The 19,644-nt window shown below is 40.2% G+C and overlaps 3 protein-coding genes across 3 annotated transcripts; 2 read left to right on the top strand and 1 right to left on the bottom strand.

Annotated features, from left to right (window-relative positions):
• The first annotated feature begins 1,541 nt into the window (after nucleotides 1-1,541).
• Nucleotides 1,542-5,577, top strand: LOC105924864. The gene is made up of 6 exons (XM_036148908.1): nucleotides 1,542-1,805; nucleotides 1,883-2,004; nucleotides 4,750-4,903; nucleotides 4,996-5,111; nucleotides 5,194-5,284; nucleotides 5,420-5,577. Exons 1-6 carry the CDS (start codon nucleotides 1,616-1,618, stop codon nucleotides 5,560-5,562), a joined length of 816 nt encoding a protein of 271 aa, XP_036004801.1. The 5' UTR covers nucleotides 1,542-1,615; the 3' UTR covers nucleotides 5,563-5,577.
• A 2,010-nt stretch (nucleotides 5,578-7,587) lies between these two features.
• On the bottom strand, nucleotides 7,588-10,003 carry LOC105924865. The gene is made up of 3 exons (XM_012860636.3): nucleotides 9,603-10,003; nucleotides 9,261-9,473; nucleotides 7,588-8,962 (listed from the first exon to the last, which is right to left on the bottom strand). Exons 1-3 carry the CDS (start codon nucleotides 9,879-9,881, stop codon nucleotides 7,835-7,837), a joined length of 1,620 nt encoding a protein of 539 aa, XP_012716090.2. The 5' UTR covers nucleotides 9,882-10,003; the 3' UTR covers nucleotides 7,588-7,834.
• Nucleotides 10,004-14,463: 4,460 nt separating this feature from the next.
• LOC118566559 lies at nucleotides 14,464-18,304 on the top strand. The gene is made up of 6 exons (XM_036148909.1): nucleotides 14,464-14,717; nucleotides 14,795-14,916; nucleotides 16,396-16,549; nucleotides 16,642-16,757; nucleotides 16,840-16,933; nucleotides 18,159-18,304. The coding sequence occupies exons 1-6, from the start codon at nucleotides 14,528-14,530 to the stop codon at nucleotides 18,221-18,223; spliced, it is 741 nt and encodes a 246-aa protein (XP_036004802.1). The 5' UTR covers nucleotides 14,464-14,527; the 3' UTR covers nucleotides 18,224-18,304.
• The last annotated feature ends 1,340 nt before the right edge of the window (nucleotides 18,305-19,644 follow it).

Raw genomic sequence — 19,644 nt, 5'->3', positions numbered from 1 at the left:
TAGTTAAGGTTCACTAGCCTAGTAGAGAGGATTTACTGATAGAAATATTGTGTTAATTCAGATAAACAGCATTACATAGTGATGTTCTCTGGATGTTCATTTTATTTCTGTTATTAAATTCTTGCACGTGAAAAGAAGTTGTCACTCCTTTTATTCTATTTGTGTGCAGGGTTTGCTGTTAAAAAATTGCTTGTGCTCGAATTCATCTCTTTCAACCATTGTCCTGATATCAGCTTAAGAGCTGATTATCACCAGACAATACTTAACAGAGGGTTATTTAATAAAAATTAAATAACTTTAAACAGTGTATAATGGCACAACAAATGCTATGTTAATTCTACACCAGATGCTCACTTTCTAAACTGTTCCACTTTTCTCTGATTGGTCCAATATTTCCCCAAAGGCATTCGGAGCTTTCAAGATGTCCTTTTTGTAAATTTGCGACTTCCTTCCATGGATTCAGCATTTCCAAAGTCTCTTTCTTATTGTTGAGTCATGAACGCTGACATTAACTGAGACAAGTGATGCCTGCAACACTTTAGAGGCTGACTCACCTGACGCCGTCGCAATTTCCGGCTAGGTTTTGGAGAGTTGAAAGTCAGAAGATAATCTAGAAATCAAGGAGATATTTGATGGGTAACAGTGAAGATGGTTAAGAATGGCAGTAATGAGTCCAGCAGTAGTTTCACTGCGCTGTTCAGTCTTTTTTTGCAGTGTGGCAAGTTGCTGAGACCACTTTACTGAGGGGAGTGTTTCCACAGGCATTCAAAATCAGAGGTGCCCAAACAAACGTTTGTCACACGGGGCCAAAATTGTCCAGTCAAAGTAGATGAGGCTCAATAATTGGAATTTTTCCAAAAACAGTTATATTGTGAATTATTTTTTTTGCCTGCTCAATCATCTAAGAGTGCAACATTTTAATTAAATAAGTGAAGTATTCTGTTTGTTTGTGGGAACAAGATGTGTAAAACATTTTAGATACAAAGCGCAAAAAGGGGGTTTTGCACATTTGCCTTATTTAGACACAGGCATCCAGTTTGAGCATTCTTATGGAGTCAGCTGGAAATACAATTAGATAAAAGTTTAGTCTATACACAGCAATAAGGACATGATTATGGTCACGCTTTATTTTAAAAAATGCTTGCACTGAAAAAAAAGTAAGTAAAATTACTTTAAATGAGTGTATTTGTACTTGATTTAAGCAGGAAAGTGTAAATGATCTGCCAGTGAAATAAGATTTTTGCTCTTAGAATAGGAACAACTCATCTCCATCATCTTATTTATATTTTATCTCAGAATTCTGAGAAAAAAGTCAGAATTGAATAAACTTTTTTTTTTTGAATGGCCCTAATCCTCTTCCGTACATAGAAGATATATATATAATGTTAGGAAAGCATTACTTACATGCTAACATAATACTAAATTGAGAAATAGAATGGTTTATGGAGGTCCTGAAGTTACATACTCTTGTACAGTAGGTGGCGCTGTGCACCTCGAAGCTGTTTGCAACCCACCAATAAATAAAAAGAAGAAGAAGACGTTGCAATCCACCAATAAATAAAAAGAAGAAGAAGGCGTGCATCGTTGCTCAGAGGAGGTTAGTCGGCTGGAAGCGATGAGGTCGGATCTCTACCAAGGTCTGGACAGCGTCAGCAGGCAACGCTATGAGGAGAAGATCAGCGCCGTGGGGGCCGATCCGTACCTGATCCCCGCGACGGAGCAGAAAGCCGCCAGACACTGCAGCACCCAGGAGCTGCCAGCCCTGGCTTACCCTGACATCTTCATGTTTCTCATCCAGGTCCCAGGTACCGCGGCTTCTAAACAACAGGGCGAGTGGACGCCGTGTTTGGCGGCTACTTTGTAACGCTGGCTTTGCATGCAGGGTACAGCGCGGTCGCTCTGAAGAATTACCAGAACCTGGAGGCTTACCGGTACTTCCTCCGTGGCTGGGTCCGATCTGTGAGGCTGTGCACCCAGAGAGACAAGTTCATCATAACCAGCCAGGTAGCCCGGAGCCACACCCGCAGGCTTTCTGCACCCTCTGCACAATCTGGTCCATTTTCAGTTTTTTTTTTTTTTTTGTTTGTTTTTGTTTTTTTATTATTAAGCATCAATAAACACGTGTCCTCGAGATTCTCTTTGTTAATGCTTAGGCCAGGTGGTGAGTTGTCGGCCGGAACCAGTTTTGCGCGGGGGGTGGGTGTTCGGGGGGACACAATGACGGAACTCGAAACTGTTTAAGAGCTGTAACACTGTAACACGTTTGTTTGTTTGTATTTATTTACATTCTGTATGTAAAACTACTTACATTCTATTCTATTTACATGATTTACTGGTGGCACATTTTGCACGTGGTTTCACTACACGCAATCCTTCTTGGCGTATTTTTGCCTGTTTTTCCCCTGCCATTCACTATATGCACGTGAGAAAGCAGCAACAACAACAAAAGAAAACGCGTGTTAACGTCAAATAAACATGCAAGCATATCGAAATGAATACATAAAACTAAATCCTATCTTAATTTGTCAGAGCACACGAGGCAGAATTTGGTCTGACACAGTGAAAATAGTACTTTTCGATTATCAGTTTTAATTAACTACTTACCTTGTGAAGACCAGGAGTCTTCGCAAGAGAAGGAGGCTTACTGGTACTTCCTCTGTGGCTGGGTCCGATCTGTGATGCTGATCTCCAGAGTTACTGTGCCTGCTTCACAGGTTATTGCTCTCCCTACCAGGCCTGCAAATGTATGTGGACAGCCATGTCACAATATGTTTTTTTTTTTAATGAAAAAGATATATAATGCCAATATGATGTGATCTTCAAGTTAATCTTCCGCATTAAGCTTGTGGTTTAGCCATCAGCATTTTGGTTTTTAGTTTGACTGAAATAACTTTGGGGGCATTTAATTGTTCCCAGTAGTGTCGTCACGATACCAACATTTAACAACATGTATTTTGATACTTTCAAATAAAAATAGGACACTAAATATCATTACTGAGTCAAAAGTGCATGGAACGGCCGTACTTAGACGATTCTTAACTAGGAGATCAAAGTCATAATATTGCCAGAATAAAGCGGTGATGGTATCAGAGTAAAGTCATCACCAGTAAATAAAGCTGCTATGAGTAGAAAGCTTCAATAGTTATCAAGATCTGTGGTGACGTGATCAGCTGAGTCAAACTGCAGACACGGAGAAAAGTCATTAACAGTGGCGGTTCTAGACCAAATTTACCGAGGGGGGGGGGCTGTATTTTTTTCATAGGGGCACAGAACAAATAGCCTCGTGAGACCATCCTGATCTCGCGAGCTTTCAAGGTTTCACTCGCAGATCAGTCTGGCTACTCTCCGTTAAAGAAAATTATGAGCCGTTCACCAAACGAACGTCCAATCAGCGTTGGCTTTGAGGCGGGTTGAGGTGTGACGCAACGGGAAGCGCGACAGTTCAGTCTAAAGAACATGGCGGCTTCAGCCGATGAAACTAGCGTTAGCGTGGCTATCCAGCAAGTTTTATCGGAATTACAGAGTATTTCTTTGCTGAGCTAACGAGCCTTTACCTGCAGCAGCAAGAGTAGCTTGGCTTGTGTTTTCGTCGTCGCAACGACAAAGCATGTTGACGAGTACGTCATATGCTTCGTTGATCTGATTGGTTCATTTGGCCCGTCTATCACCAACATAGGCCAATCAGCTAACCAGTATTTTAGCCCCTTCCCAAAATTACTTCAACGGAAGGTTTCCAGATGGATATGCGGAGCAAATCTATCTGGCGGAGTCAGGTAACAGAACAAAAGCATGAAACAATAAATCGGTAAAATTTAATGGTTTAATAATCTTACGTGAGCCACTTGTGGCTCTGGAACTGCAGGCTTCAGTTATCCCAGCTCAATACGGCTAAAGCTAAACGGGAAACACCTTCATTTATAAATCCTTGTTCGAGTAAAACTGTATAGGTTATGGTTTCTTCGCCAGTGCTCATACTCGTAAGTGTATTTAATGTTATATCCTTAGTACAGGGGCCACGGCCATTTCTACAGTGGCACTGGCCCCCGTTTAGAACCGCCCCCGGTCGCTAGATTTGTCGCTCGTCGCTTTTCTTAGAAAAACGTCTCTAGAGGGTTCTGAAAGCTCATCAGATCTAGTGTCTCTCTCTCTCTCTCCACTACTTGCTCCTCGTTCTCTCAGTGATGCCGCCGCGCTGAAAGTACCGGTCCTATCCAAATGCAGCATAGTACAGTTTCAAATGCCGCAGTAACCCGGCACCAAATTAGTACCGGTATACTAAACAACCCTACTTCCCAGGGTGGAAATTATTTTAAATGGCAATGCCACAAACAACAAACGGGTCCAGAAGTGTTGCAACGAGACACCCAGGCTGAAATACAGTATCCGCCTCAAATAATTATTTAGTTTAATGAACGAGTTTTCACTTCAAACCCACGTTTCTGCAGCCTTCAGCAAACTCTGGACTCATTCTGGCTGTTTCTTTGACCCACTCTCTGTGGAAAGCGCTTGGTCTCTTTCTATAGATATGGCCTTCAGGCACAGTCCAGGTATTTTTTAGGGTTTAGATCAGGACTCCTGATCTATAACTCTGTACCTTTGGGGTCATTGTTCCAACTTTTACCCGCTGATTCAAACGTCAAGCTGGAGATTTTTGAGTGGGACCGTTTCATCTTCATCAGTTTCGTTTATCCCCCCTTATCAGTATCATGTGCAACTTCTTTAGATTCCCCTCCTCTGTTTTCCCCTCAGGTGATCAATCCAGAAGGCGTCGATGAGAATCCTCACCACGTGTGGGCTATCATTGAGCCCAACGGCCTTGTTGTTTCCGCCCATTGCACATGCATAGTGGGCTTGGAGGCGGCCTGCTCACATGTTGCTGCTACGCTCTTCGCCCTCGATGCGGGTAAGTCGCTATCGTCCGAGCAGCACATGATCCACATAAATATGAATACGTATTGGGCTCGTTTACTGACAGTGTTACTGTGCTGTTCAAAGTTGTGCGCATACAGCAAGCGACGTCATCCCCGCCTCCTCCTTCCTCGCCACGCAGCCAGCGGAGTGGCGAACCTGTGCACAACGGCAACTTTTCATACCCAAACAAGAGGAGAAAGGTAGCGATCTGTTGGTCTTTACAAAAAGGGAGAGTCACTTATTGCTTAGTGTGACGTACAAGCCCAGCGTGTGTCATTTCAGACCACAAACGAGGATTCGGGACACTCCAAACCTACAATTCCACCTCCCACTGCGGAGGAACTGGAGCACTATGATAGCTTCATCCGCTCAGGTAAGTGAGGCCAAATAGCGCTCCGCGCTCGTGACGTCACCATCTCATTAATATTCACGTGCAGCGCCGCTTGTCGCTAAGGTAGGACAGTGGCAGAGCGCACGCACAACACATACGATATGACCGATTTTTCAGGTGTGAAACCATCACAAGATGTCCCAGGCTCCCAGTTTACAGGCAGAACTGTGGAACAACATACCAACGTTCAGCTCAAACGATGGCTTGAGTGTCGAGGGCTTAGAAAGACTGGAAAACGGGCCGAGTTGATCGAACGGTAAGTCGGTGTTTTTCTCCTGCTCGGCTGTCATGGCGTCATCGGTCGTTTTGTCTGTCTAACCGTCCAGGAATCGGTATATTTATTTTCCAATGTTGCACTTCAATCTCAGAGTAATTTCCAATTCAAAAATAAATTCATGGCAAATTGTTTGTTTAACGTTTGTGTTATTTGAAATTTATTTGAGTAGGGTCTTTTTTTAGGCCTATATGCTATCATGGTAGCAGGCCCTTTATTTTTAGCTAGTCGCCCTCCTATCATGCCTGTCTATCTGTGGCTAGCTAGGCCTATTTTAGGCCTTTTATAGAGGGAACATGTAGAGGCAGCAGTGGGGGTTCTAGACCAAATTTAGAAGGGGGCCCAGGGTGGGGCCAGTGTTTTTTTTACAGGGGCACAGAACAAAAGATTGGGGGGGAAAAAAACTTAACAGGTCAACATTTTATCGTTTAATGTATTAAGTAAGCCAAAATGCCAATTGTGCCTCTGGAACTGCAGGTTGCAGACCCCTGACCTCTTCTCAATACAGCGGGAGCTTAACGTGAAACAGCTTAATTGTTAATTATTGTTTTTTTTTTTTTTTTTTAAATATATATTTATTTTTAAATTATTTTGTTATCTTATTATTGGGTAAAAACATAAACGAAAAAAAAATAAAACTGATCCAAATGACCAGTGAGTCACGGTATCTTTGTCAGCATTTATCATCCTAAGAAATTGAATATCATGTTTTTAATAAAGGGGCCATAACAGGGGCCAGGAACAGTTCTACAGGGGCACAGGCCTCTGTTATGGCCCCTGTCTAGAACCGCCCCTAAGAGGCAGGCTTGCTGTTCAGTTAGTAAGTAGTAGCCTAGGCCTACATGTAGACATTAGGATGGTTTAGACTAAATACTCCTTTTATTTTTTTTTCAGTTGCCAAGCTGCAATTTCTTCAAGTCGGGCAAACCAAGATCCATCACTTGTGATAGACGACTGGAAGGACTTTAAAAGCTTCAACCTGCCTCCCCTCTACAACTACGGGAAGGTGTACCATTGGCTCGTTGAGTCTGTGCCAATGTCAACTGCTCCTGGAACAGAAAGCGACGATGAAGACGATAATACAGATGTCATCGCTGAAAAATCCCTCCGTCGTGGTTGGCAGTATGTTGATTCTGACTTTGTACATTCTGTGAAATTCGTCGAAAAAGGAAATATCATGAACTACAAGTGTACTGTCAAGGCTTCCACGAAAGGCATAAAGTACACCGTCACGGTCAGACTGTCATCAATAAGTGGCGCTGTGAGGTCTGCTGGGTGCCAGTGCAAGGCGTCTGGCTTTGGACGTTGCAGCCACGTCGCTGCTTTGTTACTGCTCTTAACAAAGTATGTGGTTAGAGGAGACAACGGTAGAAAGCCGGCCTGCACGGAGCTCCCATGTCAGTGGAATAGAGGGAAAAAAAGGAAAACGCCTGGGCCTGTGAGTGAAAAAGGTTATGGTAAGCGACCGCCATCGAATGTTAAACGTTTTGATCCTCGACCAAATGGAAGCAGTGTGACGGACGGCGCCATTAAGACTTTTCTGAACGAGTTGGCTGTTGCAAATGTTGGGTCAGGTGCTGTTAGTATGTGGGAAACTGTGTTACATAAACAGTGAGTACCAGCTACCTGTTTGCCATAGAGAATAAAGACATATACCTCAGGAACCTCAGAACGATACCTGAGAATGACTGCCTCACAGAATAAGTCCATGAGATGTGGCAACTTATAAAAGATCATGATGCGCTACCATCTTCAGTGAACCAGAGACTATTGGACTTTATCAGAAAGAAGGTGTGGGGCCTGGATGTTGTGACAACATATATTGAAAATGGGCTGAGGTATGAAGAGACGGCAACTTTTGATTTACTAATCAGAGTAATGCATTTTATATTTCTTGTGGTTTTTCTTTTTTTTTTCTTTTTATGTTGCATTTTCCTCAGTGTCCGTGATCAACCCATTGTGATGTTTACAATACTGCCATTCATTATATTTACACTGATATAGGGTTTGCGGTGACTCAAATTTTTGTTTTTTTTGCATTGAACTGTGATTCTTTGTTCATACATTCCAGAAAAAAAGGAGAAATGTTATTTCATTTTTTTTATTGCCATTTCTTGAAATTAAAAAAAAAAATACATGTAGATTCAAATACAGATATTTCATACTGAAAAAGCAATTTTGTGTTCATTGTTCAAGTAAATACTTTTGAATTTTACAGCATACATTGACTCAATACACACAAAAGGGCTACAATGACATTATTTAGCCAACTGATCCTGGAAGTTTACCAGACAAGATGCAACAAATACAGCCTGAGATGCAAGTGGGGCCAATGTTGAGGGAATAGTGCGCGATATTAATTTAAACTTCTTCAGTCTTTCATTATAGCGTTCGACGTGTAGCCTAGACTTGGCGATCCTGCGAGTTAAAAGTTCCTCTTGTGCGGTCGGTTTTTCTCTACAGTTCAAAGACGGCGGAACGTTGACACGTACGTGTCTAGGCGTCAACAAGTATTCGACTGTGAAGCCGCGGTCCGCCAGCAGGAGATCACCGGGGTTCAGGTGTGACAATATGCCACACTGCTCAAAAATGTCCCTGTCACTCATAGACCCGTCGTATAAATCTGACACGAAGACGCCCGTACCGTTAGGCGCAACCGCTATCAAGCATTTATAAGTGTGACGATGTTTATAATTCGAACACGAATTACCCTGCTGAGAAAAGTTACGAGGCACCCGGACAGAGAACTCGGTACAACCTACGGAACAACGGACGTTCTTAAACGACTTGAATGATTTCGGCATGAACCTCTTTAACACAGACCTGTCAGGGAACATCACTGCTCTTAAATCGTTGAAGTGACAATACAGGAGCTGAAGCCAGGTTGTGAAGATTGACCTGATGCACGACTCCGATTGCTTGAACATAAATGACATGGTATAGAAGCAATATCCTCTTTTCAATCTTACAAGACACATTAGAAGTTCATCTATTGGGGATGTTGTCCTTTTTCCAGATTTCTTCACTTCCCGCTTTTGTGACCCGTTCCAATAAGTCAGATTATTCACCACAGGTCCTAAAAAATTGAACAGAGCCACAAAGTGAAGATAGGTAAGCCCTGTGAAGAATTTCATCGCCCTGTCATCGTCCTTGAGGACGTCAACGCTGAGGTGAGGCGTAGGCCGACGTCCTTCAGAGGGGACGGGCGACGTAGTTCCTGACAGGTTCAGCCGATTCCTCAGGATAACGTTCTCGTCTTTAGACTGTAAGATGTATTTCGAATATACAGTCTGGCATCCTACGTCCACTTTTTGGATCTGGGCAGAACAACGACTACAGAGATTCTCCTTTTGTGTCACTTCGGTCAGGGCGGCTGCCGAGAATGCCTGAAAAAGACAAACAGGGTTTTACAAAAATATATAAAATATAAAAAAATATCACATCATTTTCTACTGAGAAGAGTTCAATCGTCGAATAGGGCACATGCATTAGTTTTTGTTTTGTTTTTCGCATTAGCAAGTGCCTTATTTAAAATTTATTTTAAAAAAAATCCATTTATTCTAATGAAAATTGTTGCTCTAGTGATTTTGATATTTTTTAAAAGAATGCCAAAACGATTTATGCCTAGCCAGGCCTAAATGTTATTCTACAGAACAATTGATTAAATGTGATAGTTATTCTCACCTCATCCAAAACATCTAACTCGGATCCCACGGAGGAATTTGAAGTTACGTCATTTGTTTGAACTGAGGTAGTACCCAGATCAAGCAAAGTAGCGGCCGCATCAAGATCCCCCTTGGAACCACCAACAAGTTGTTTCCTCCTTTTTGAGACCGGCGGACTGGTGAAAAGTCGATGTGTGGGGGTCTTTCTTTTATATTGAGAGTACCTATCCAGCTGAAATGATGAGAAAACAGACATGCAGACGTGAAATAAGTGTAACAAAGGATAGCTCGTTTCGTCCTGAGCTGTTCGACGTATGATTAGATTTGAGCTTCAATAAAACACCAAAAAAAAACATCTTACCTGTTCCCTGCATGATGTCGCTAGAATTGGGTCAGGATGTTCTTCGGTTGGGCCCTTTCCTCCGACAAAATGCTTGCTGCATATGTACGTGAATTTGGTCACTTTTTGCGGGTTGAACTGTTCTGGGGGCCGACCGCACAAGTGTACCCAGCGCACACATTTCTCCCTGGCACTCTTGAATTTCGGGAAATTAATGAAGAAAACGTCCTTCATGTGCGGTCTATGAGAGTACCTCGAGTCGCTGTTGCACGTTCCATAGCAACAGTGTTTAAAAACCATGGTTAGGAGACGTTTTACACTCGGAAAAAGCAGTGGGTTTAGCGAGGAAAAGCCAGTGTTGTGAAGAGTGAAATAATGGCGGACACCGCAAGTTTTTTATACCTCGTACCACGTGATATGACTTCTTCTTCTTCTTTTTTATGGCGGTTGGCAAGCAACTTTTAGATGCGCATTACCGCCATCTACTGGAATGGAGTGTGGATCGGGACGCTAACTTTAAACACCCCCCTCAAAGCAAAACAAAAAACAACTTATATCTTTTCTATCAATTTTGTTTTCTTGAGATAATTAATTAAATAACTTATATCTTTAGAAGTAGACATTTTTCCTAAAATATCTTGTAAATTTAACTGTACTTTATTTTCTTGTAACCGACTAACTAATTTCCTTCTCTCAACAGGATATTTTGTACAGAACAACAAAACATGTTTTACCGTCTCTTCTTGACCACAAAAATCACAACTTCCATTTCGATGTTTTCCTATTTTAAATAAATTACTGTTTAACCTTGTATGTCCAAAACGCAACCTAGATATAACTGTTTCCTCCTTTCTATTTCGTCCTGTTCTCCTCATTGCACCAACCATCTTTCCTTAACCTTTTGTTTAATAATAGATTTGATTTCTTCTTTACTAAATGGAACTAATATATCAATAACACTATATTTTGAAGCTTGTTTTGCATATTTATCTGCCAACTCATTCCCTCTTATTCCTATATGTGACGGTATCCATGTAAATATAACTAATAAACCCATTGCTTGAATTCTATAAGTTATTAACTGAATTTCTAATAAAAGAGCCGGTCTACTAATAGCGTAATTTTTTTTCAATGAATATAATGAAGAACTTGAATCAGAACAAACTATGCTTCTTAATGGACGGACTTCCTCAATCCATCCTAAAGCTAAAATGATTCCCATCATCTCTCCAGTATAAACTGATACTCCATCAGTAATTCTTTTACATTTTTTAACTCTGAATTCTGGAACAATGAAAGACACGCCATTACTGCTATTTGAGTTTTTAGATGCATCTGTAAAAACTTGGACATATCCATAGTAGTTATTATCTAAATATGATTGAATCAAATATGGATCTGAAATGTTTTCTCCTTTCCTTTTCTCCAACAAAGTCAAATCAACAACATTATTATGAAATAGAGACGGGTAAACGGTTTGACTAATATTTATATCAGAAAAAACAAAATCTTTTATAATATTTTCTATCTCCCATCCGATATGACTTCTTCTTCTTCGTCTGGTGTTTAATGGCGGTTAGCAACAAACTTTTAGCAGCATTACCACCACCTGATATGGAGTGTGGTTCTTGATGGATTATCTATATATCTACATACTGTATATCTATATATATCTTAGTATTTTACTCATTTATATAATTCACACCTTCTATAATCAAATTCTATGGAATAATTTAGTTATCTTCACATATTGAATAACTATTTGCATATGTTTAATCCCCAAATGCTTCCTCAAAATATATAATAATAATAATAATAATAATAATAATAATAATAATAATAATAATAATAATAATAATAATAATAATAATACATTTATCTCTTCCTTAATACATTGAAACTCTTGCCTCATATATCGTCTCTCTCTTTCATATTTATTACATTCTAATATAACATGCCACATTCGCATAACTGCACATTTACAGATGTGCACATATGCTTCAGACTGTTGAACCGCCTGAAGCCACAAAATGGACTCTGAAATGCTGAAGCCACACATGGACTCTGTACCACATTCGTATATTACACGGTTTTAATAATACTCTCCTGGATACCGTGAATAGCACACTGTCTATTTCCCCTGCATTGTTTACATTGTTACATTTCAATTGTTTACATAAATCGCTGCTGCATTTTTATCCTGAAAATTAGTGCAATTTACTGTGAGCTTTTCAAGCTGTATGCAAACGAAATTTCGTTCTGTACGCACTTTGTGCATACAAAATGACAAATAATGCTGTCTAAAGTCTCTCTCTAAAGTCTATTGTTTCATACTTTCCACAATAATCACATTTACCAGTATTATGTTTTTGAATTTTAAAAAGTGTATAATTAAGTCCTGTATGTCCAAATCTTAACCTTGTTATTACTCTCTCCTCCTTTCTATTCCGTCTTCCATTTCTTCTTTCTCTTAGTGTCTTCTGAATTTTATGAAACCATCTTCCAAATATAACTATTAAACCCATATTTTGTATTCTGAATAATGTATGAAATATTTCTAATAAAATGTCCATCCTACTATCTGATTTATTATATTTTAAACTTAATAATGCAGAACTTGAATCTGAACAAATGACTTTTTTTAATGGTTTTATGTCTTCTACCCATTGTAAAGCTAATAATATTGCCAACATTTCTCCTGTGTATACTGATAATCCGTCTGTAATTCATTTCCCCATTCTTATATTGAAATCTGGTACTAGAAATACAATTCCTATTTTCCCATTTATTTTTTATGCATCCATATAAATTTGAATATATTGATAATAATTGCTTAAATGTAACTGCACTGAATAACTATCTACAATGTAAGATTTATCTTGTTTCTTTTCCATTATTGCCATATCTACTGTCGCTTCTGGTAAAATCCATGGTGGTATAATTGATTTTTGTGTTGCTTGAGTAATTTCTAAATCATTCATGTTAAATTCTTTTCTTTTCTTTTCAATTGTCCATCCAAAACTCCTCATTTCTTTCTTTTCTTTTTCCCAACATGGATTTAAAATTTCCCAAGTTGGATGATCTGAGTTATTACCTTTTAAATTCACCCAATAATTTATTTCCAGTTTTGTTCTTCTTAAATCTAATGGCATTTCTCCCATTTCTACTTCTATTGCTGCTGTTGATGGTTTTAAATGCTCCAGTACATAATCTTAATGCCTGATGTTGGATAATGTCTAATTTAGCCAGATGTGTTTTAGCTGCTGAACCGTAAACTATACAACTAAAGTCTATGTTTGATCTTATCATACCTGTGTAAATCTGTTTTAGTGATTGCCTATCTGCTCCCCAATCACTGCCAGCCAAGCATCTCATATTATTTAAGATTTTCTTACATTTATCAATAACTTTTTGAATATGTATATTCATTTTTAGTTTTTCATCAAACCATAGTCCTAAAAATCTTTACACACTTTACTTGCTGTAATTCATGGTTATATAATTACAATTTTATTTCCTTGTCTATTTTTTTCTGATTAAATATTATTATTTTTGTTTTTTCAATTGAAAACTTAAATCCCCATTGCAAATGATATGACGTCACACTTAGATGGTTCTAAAAAATATATAAAACGCACTACTGCAGAGATTCATAACACATCTGGACACATTTTTGCCAAAAGTATTCTGAGCGACCAATGTCGAGGACAAGTTGCTCTAGACCAGCTAAATAAAACATTAAAGTTATTGATTTATTTATTTTTATTTCTCTAGGAAATATGTGGTCTTTTTCAAAGAACTGCCAATTATTTCTATTTTTAGGTTTTGAAATAAAGAAAAACTACTTTTCCAAAACGAGGATTGCTTCATTATGACAAGAACACTAGATTTATTAAAAATGTCACTGGTACTTTTTGTCCTATTCTGTTTTGGAAATTCAATGCAATTAGTCCATAAAATGTCCTTATTATATCTATATTTAAAAACATTAGCTGGTTCTCTATCATTGCTAGCCAAGAATCATTAAATGCCATGGTGGAAAATCCAAGGAGCCACTTACGGCTGCATGTTACAGACTATGACTGACGGGACCCAATCCTAAGTGGTTGTGACCCATTAACCAAGCACCATTAGCATGTCACGTCATCGTGGCAACATTTAGGGAATTTAACAGAATCTCCTTTTTAGTGCTTGGATTTAATCACAGCTTTTAAAACAACAAAACTTTAGGCCAGGACAGTAGTGCTTTAAAAATCATTTAAGATAGAAGAAATGTTTGTCTGCTGGATAAGCAACGGCCGAATCATAATCATGTCTGTGTGTGTTTCCCAGTACAGCAATTGAAATGTAAACAATGCAGGACACATGTGATATAGAGTCCAGTTTTAGCTTCAGCAGTTCAACAGTCTGATGGCAGCAGGGAAAAAGCTTTTGCAGAACCTGGTGAACCTGCAGCGAATGCTGCGGAACCTCTTCCCAGAAGGTAGCAGGGAGAACAGTCCATGGTGGGGGTGTGAGGGTTCTCTGATGATATAAAATTACTTTAAATGAGTGTATTTGTGCTTGATTTAGGCAGGCAAGTGTAAATGACCTGCCAGTGAAATAAGATTTTTGCTCTTAAAATAGGAACAACTCATCTCCATCATCTTATTTATATTTAATCTCAGAATTCGGAGAAAAAAAGTCAGAATTGAATAGACTTTTTTTTGAATGGCCCTAATCCTCTTCCGTACATAGAAGATATATATAATGTCTAGGAAAGCATTACTGACATTCTAACATAATACTAATCTGAAAAATAGAATAGTTTGTGGAGGTCCTGAAGTTACATACTCTTGTACAGTAGGTGGCGCTGTGCACCTCGAAGCTGTTTGCAATCCACCAATAAATAAAAAGAAGAAGAAGGCGTGCATCGTTGCTCAGAGGAGGTTAGTCGGCTGGAAGCGATGAGGTCGGATCTCTACCAAGGTCTGGACAGCGTCAGCAGGCAACGCTATGAGGAGAAGATCAGCGCCGTGGGGGCCGATCCGTACCTGATCCCCGCGACGGAGCAGAAAGCCGCCAGACACTGCAGCACCCAGGAGCTGCCAGCCCTGGCTTACCCTGACATCTTCATGTTTCTCATCCAGGTCCCAGGTACCGCGGCTTCTAAACAACAGGGCGAGTGGACGCCGTGTTTGGCGGCTACTTTGTAACGCTGGCTTTGCATGCAGGGTACAGCGCGGTCGCTCTGAGGAATTACCAGAACCTGGAGGCTTACCGGTACTTCCTCCGTGGCTGGGTCCGATCTGTGAGGCTGTGCACCCAGAGAGACAAGTTCATCATAACCAGCCAGGTAGCCCGGAGCCACACCCGCAGGCTTTCTGCACAATCTGGTCCATTTTCAGTTTGTTTTTATTATTAAGCATCAATAAACACATGTCCCCGAGATTCTCTTTGTCACTGCTTAATATGCAGGACTTTTCCACATTTTATCGCCTTGCAAACTTTAATGCGTTTTGTTGGGATTTATTATCATACACCAAGAGAGAGGAGTAAGAGAGGAGTGCAGTGTGCGAAATACCTGTCAATATTTGGGGGGTGGGGGTCCCCCCATCTCCCGATTGTTGCGCAATACCGATGTAAATTTTCTCAATATGCAGTAGGCCTATAACATTACAATGTCAAAGTCAAAGTTGGCTTTAATGTCAATTCTTCACATTCACAAGACATACAAGGACTCGAGAGGATGTTTCTCATTCACCAACAGTGAAACAGATAATGTGCACAGGCACAACAGATAAGATCAGTCCCTAATACTAAAATTGAAAAATTTTGAGTATTAATTGTCAACATTATGTCTTTCTTCTGTTTGGCACGCACATGGCTAATTTGCATCCGCTAACAGGATTGGCTGGCTCCACTTGGTAAAAAACAGAACATATTTCCCCCTGGGATCATTAAAGTATGTCTGATTCTGATATTTGTGAATAAATGTTTTGAATTTTAAATACTGGACATGTTGAGCTTAAAAAATTTTCAGTGACCATTGGTGACAAAAAAATATTTCATTTTTAATTTTTTTGACACTATTTGAGACCTCCTTTAAATTTAGCTTTTGAGGCTTTCAGGGGTTCTCATGGGTTAATCGGGGGGGGGGGGACTAGTAGGGAGACACGGTAGCGGTGTATTTACCCTCATCCGCTGGAAGGAGTTTCAAATTCAAATTTCAAGTTTCGCCACAAATTCTCAGTTGGATTTAGGTCTGGACTTTGACTAGGCCATTCTGACACGTTTATTCATTGATCTAAGGCATAGTACAGTTTTAAATGTCGCAGTAACCCGGCACCAAATTAGTACCGGTATACTAAACAACCCTACATCCCAGGGTGGAAGTTATTTTAAATAGCAATGCCGCAAACAACAAACGGGTCCAGAAGTGTTGCAACAAGACACCCAGGCTGAAATACAGTATCCGCCTCAACTAATTATTTAGTTAAATGAACGAGTTTTCACTTCAAAACCAGGTTTCTGCAGCCATCAGGAAACTCTGGACTCACTCTGGCTGTTTCTTTGACCCACTCTCTGTGGAAAGCGCTTGGTCTCTTTCTATGGATATGGCCTTCAGGCACAGTCCAGGTATTTTTTAGGGTTTAGATCAGGACTCCTGATCTAAACTCTGTGCCTTTGGGGTCATTGTCCCAACTTTTACCCGCTGATTCAAACGTCAAGCTGGAGAATTTTGAGTGGGACCGTCTTTATCAGTTTTGTTTATCCCCCCTTACCAGTATCATATGCAACTTCTTTAGATTCCCCTCCTCTGTTTTCCCCTCAGGTGATCAATCCAGAAGGCGTCGATGAGAATCCTCACCACGTGTGGGCTATCATTGAGCCCAACGGCCTTGTTGTTTCCGCCCATTGCACATGCATAGTGGGCTTGGAGGCGGCCTGCTCACATGTTGCTGCTACGCTCTTCGCCCTCGATGCGGGTAAGTCGCTATCGTCCGAGCAGCACATGATCCACATAAATATGAATACGTATTGGGCTCGTTTACTGACAGTGTTACTGTGGTGTTCAAAGTTGTGCGCATACAGCAAGCGACGTCATCCCCGCCTCTTCCTGCCTCGCCACGCAGCCAGCGGAGTGGCGAACCTGTGCACAACGGCAACTTTTCATACCCAAACAAGAGGAGAAAGGTACCGATCTGTTGGTCTTTACGAAGAGGGAGAGTCACTTATTGCTTAGTGTGACTTACAAGCCCAGCGTGTGTCATTTCAGACCACAAACGAGGATTCGGGAAACTCCAAGCCTGCAATTCCACCTCCCACTGCGGAGGAACTGAAGCACTTTTATGATTGCCTCGCCCGCTCAGGTCAGTGAGGCCAAATTATTAAATTATTAAACGCACTACTGCAGAGATGCATAACACATCTGGACACATTTTTGTCGTTACCGTCATGGCCAGAAGTATTCTGAGTGACCAATGGCGAGGATAAGTTGCTCTAGACCAGGGGTCGGCAACTGTTTTATGAAATTTTTATTCAGATTCGGAAGAGATCGGCAAACACAAATAAGGACTCAAACACTGTTTCTGTTAGAATATAAGGCCCACATTTATTATTCCCCACAGAACACAGCAACACAAAACAGCAAGCACACAAAAATAATTATTTAATATATCAGCAACCAAAGGGCCAATTAAACAAGCTAAATAAAAGATTAAAGTAATTGATTATTTTTTTTATTTCTCTAGGAAATGTGGGGTTTATTTCAATATTTAGGTTTTTAAATAAAGAAAAACTACTTTTCCAAAACGAGGATTGCTTCATTATGACAAGAACACTAGATTTATTAAAAATGTCACTGGTACTTTTTGTCCCATTCTGTTTTGGAAATTCAATGCAATTATTCCATAAAATGTCCTTATTGTATCTATATTTAAAAACATTAGCTGGTTCTCTATCATTGTTAGCCAGGGTTATTAAGAGCCATGGTGGAAGATCCAAGGAGCCACTTACGGCTGCATGTTACAGACTATGGATGGATATACTGCCTTTTCTGTCCCAACATGACTCGTCTCTAGTGAATAAAGCAATGTCCATAAAGACGAATAAATGAACGAGGCTGGTGTTGTGGAACTTGCCCGACCTCAACCCGAACCAGAACACCTTTTTGATAAATCAGAGCGGAGACTGCGAGCCAGGCCACCTCGTCCAACTTCAGGGTCTGTCTCAACTGATGTATTTCCAAGAGAACAGGCAAAAGAAATCCTTTGACAAACCTCCAAACCTTGTGGAAAGTTCTTATAGCTGCGAAGCATGACGCCCAAGATCATGATAAAACTGACTGGACCAAATCCTAAGTGGTTGTGACCCATTAACCAAGCACCATTAGCAAGTCACGTCATCGTGGTAACATTTAGGGAATATAACAGAATCTTCTTTTTAATGCTTGTATTTAATCACAGCTTTTAAAACAACAATACTTTTGGCCAGGACTGTAAGTGCTCTAAAAAATAATTTAAGATAGAAGAAATGTTTGTCTGCTGGATAAGCAACGACGGAAGCATAATCATGTCTGTGTGTCTTCTGTTACAGGAGCTAAGAGTGTAATTCTGTCTGTGCTGCCAGGCTACTGCGAGGAGTTTAAAAGCTCCACCTGACCACACTCTGTGATATTTTAGATGGATGTATAAATGTACATAAGGAAAACCAAACCACAATAAATGTTTGACAAATACTTACCTCTGGCTCATTTTCTGTATGAATTAACAATTAACACACGCAAGATTCTGTCCTAATCATGGTAGACTGGCAGGGACTTGCTAAAGTCTTCCTACTGCTGTAGATTTCCTCACGCTGCCATGTGACTGCTACAGACTCCCATTTATTTTATTGGGCTTTTACGTGTTAGATCAACCTAAAGTAGTGCACGTTGTGAAATGAAAGGAGGATGCATGGTTTTCCAAACCATTTGCTAATGAAACTGAAGTTTAATGTTAGCCTACTGCAGTGGTTCCCAGACTTTTCCTGGTGAGTCTCCCTGTGATTTTGAAGAAAGTCTCGCCCCCCCCTCCTAACCAGAAGGATTAACCGAAAAAAATAAAAAAAATAAAATATATATATATATATATATATATATATATAGTATAACATATACTATATATAGAAATAAATTAATATATATATATATAAATCAATTACCCTCTCATAATATCTAGATCCTACCTCTAACCTCTATCTATATACCTAACACATAAATATACATATAGCCTTATCTATATATCTCCTATCACATCTCCATACCTCGATCTCTATCTCCATCTCCCGCTCTATCAATCTCCATACTCTCTCCATTCTACATCATCTAGCTTCTATATCTCTCTCTTCAAACCTCTCTATCTCTACTCTCACCGCCCCCCAACCCACTCTCTCTCCCTCCCCCTCTCGTCTCCTCTCCCTCCCACCTCTCTCTATCTCTCTCCCCTCCACCCTCTCTCTACTTCTCGCATCTTACTCTCTCTCTACTCTGCTCTCTCTCGCTACTCTCTCTCTCTCTCTCGCTCTCATCTCTCTCTCTCTCTTCTCTTTTCCTCCCCCAGTCCATTTCTACCATGCCCCCCCTGCAATTACACTAAAGTCCCACAGTATGATGCGGCCAACACCATGAGTTCAGAAATTACAAGAACATGTGCACCCAACCCTTTTTGTCCTAAACTCCACCCACCCTGGAAAAATCATTGAAGTAAACTTCTGGGTGCAGTGTACATAATAGTAAAGAGTTGACTTTGATGTTGTATTGATCATGTGGGACAGTAAAGGAATACTAATCTCTTATGAGCTTTACAATCACCAACATCCATCTCCCCTCTGACCTCCTACCTTGATCCAAGAGATGACCGAGGATGTAAATGGGGTCTTTCAGCATCACAAGTCCAAAAAAAGCCCCAGGACCTGATGATATTTCCCCATTCTGTCAGAAATCAAATCTGTGTATTTATATAGAAATGTCGTCTGAAGGCACTTGATAAAAATCAATCCAATCAAACTTCCCAGACCGATTGGTTAACGGTTTTCAATCTAA

The sequence above is a fragment of the Fundulus heteroclitus genome, chromosome 17, assembly GCF_011125445.2.
Source record: "Fundulus heteroclitus isolate FHET01 chromosome 17, MU-UCD_Fhet_4.1, whole genome shotgun sequence".
Taxonomy (NCBI): Eukaryota; Metazoa; Chordata; class Actinopteri; order Cyprinodontiformes; family Fundulidae; genus Fundulus; species Fundulus heteroclitus.
This window is presented reverse-complemented; position numbering and strand designations above follow the sequence as displayed.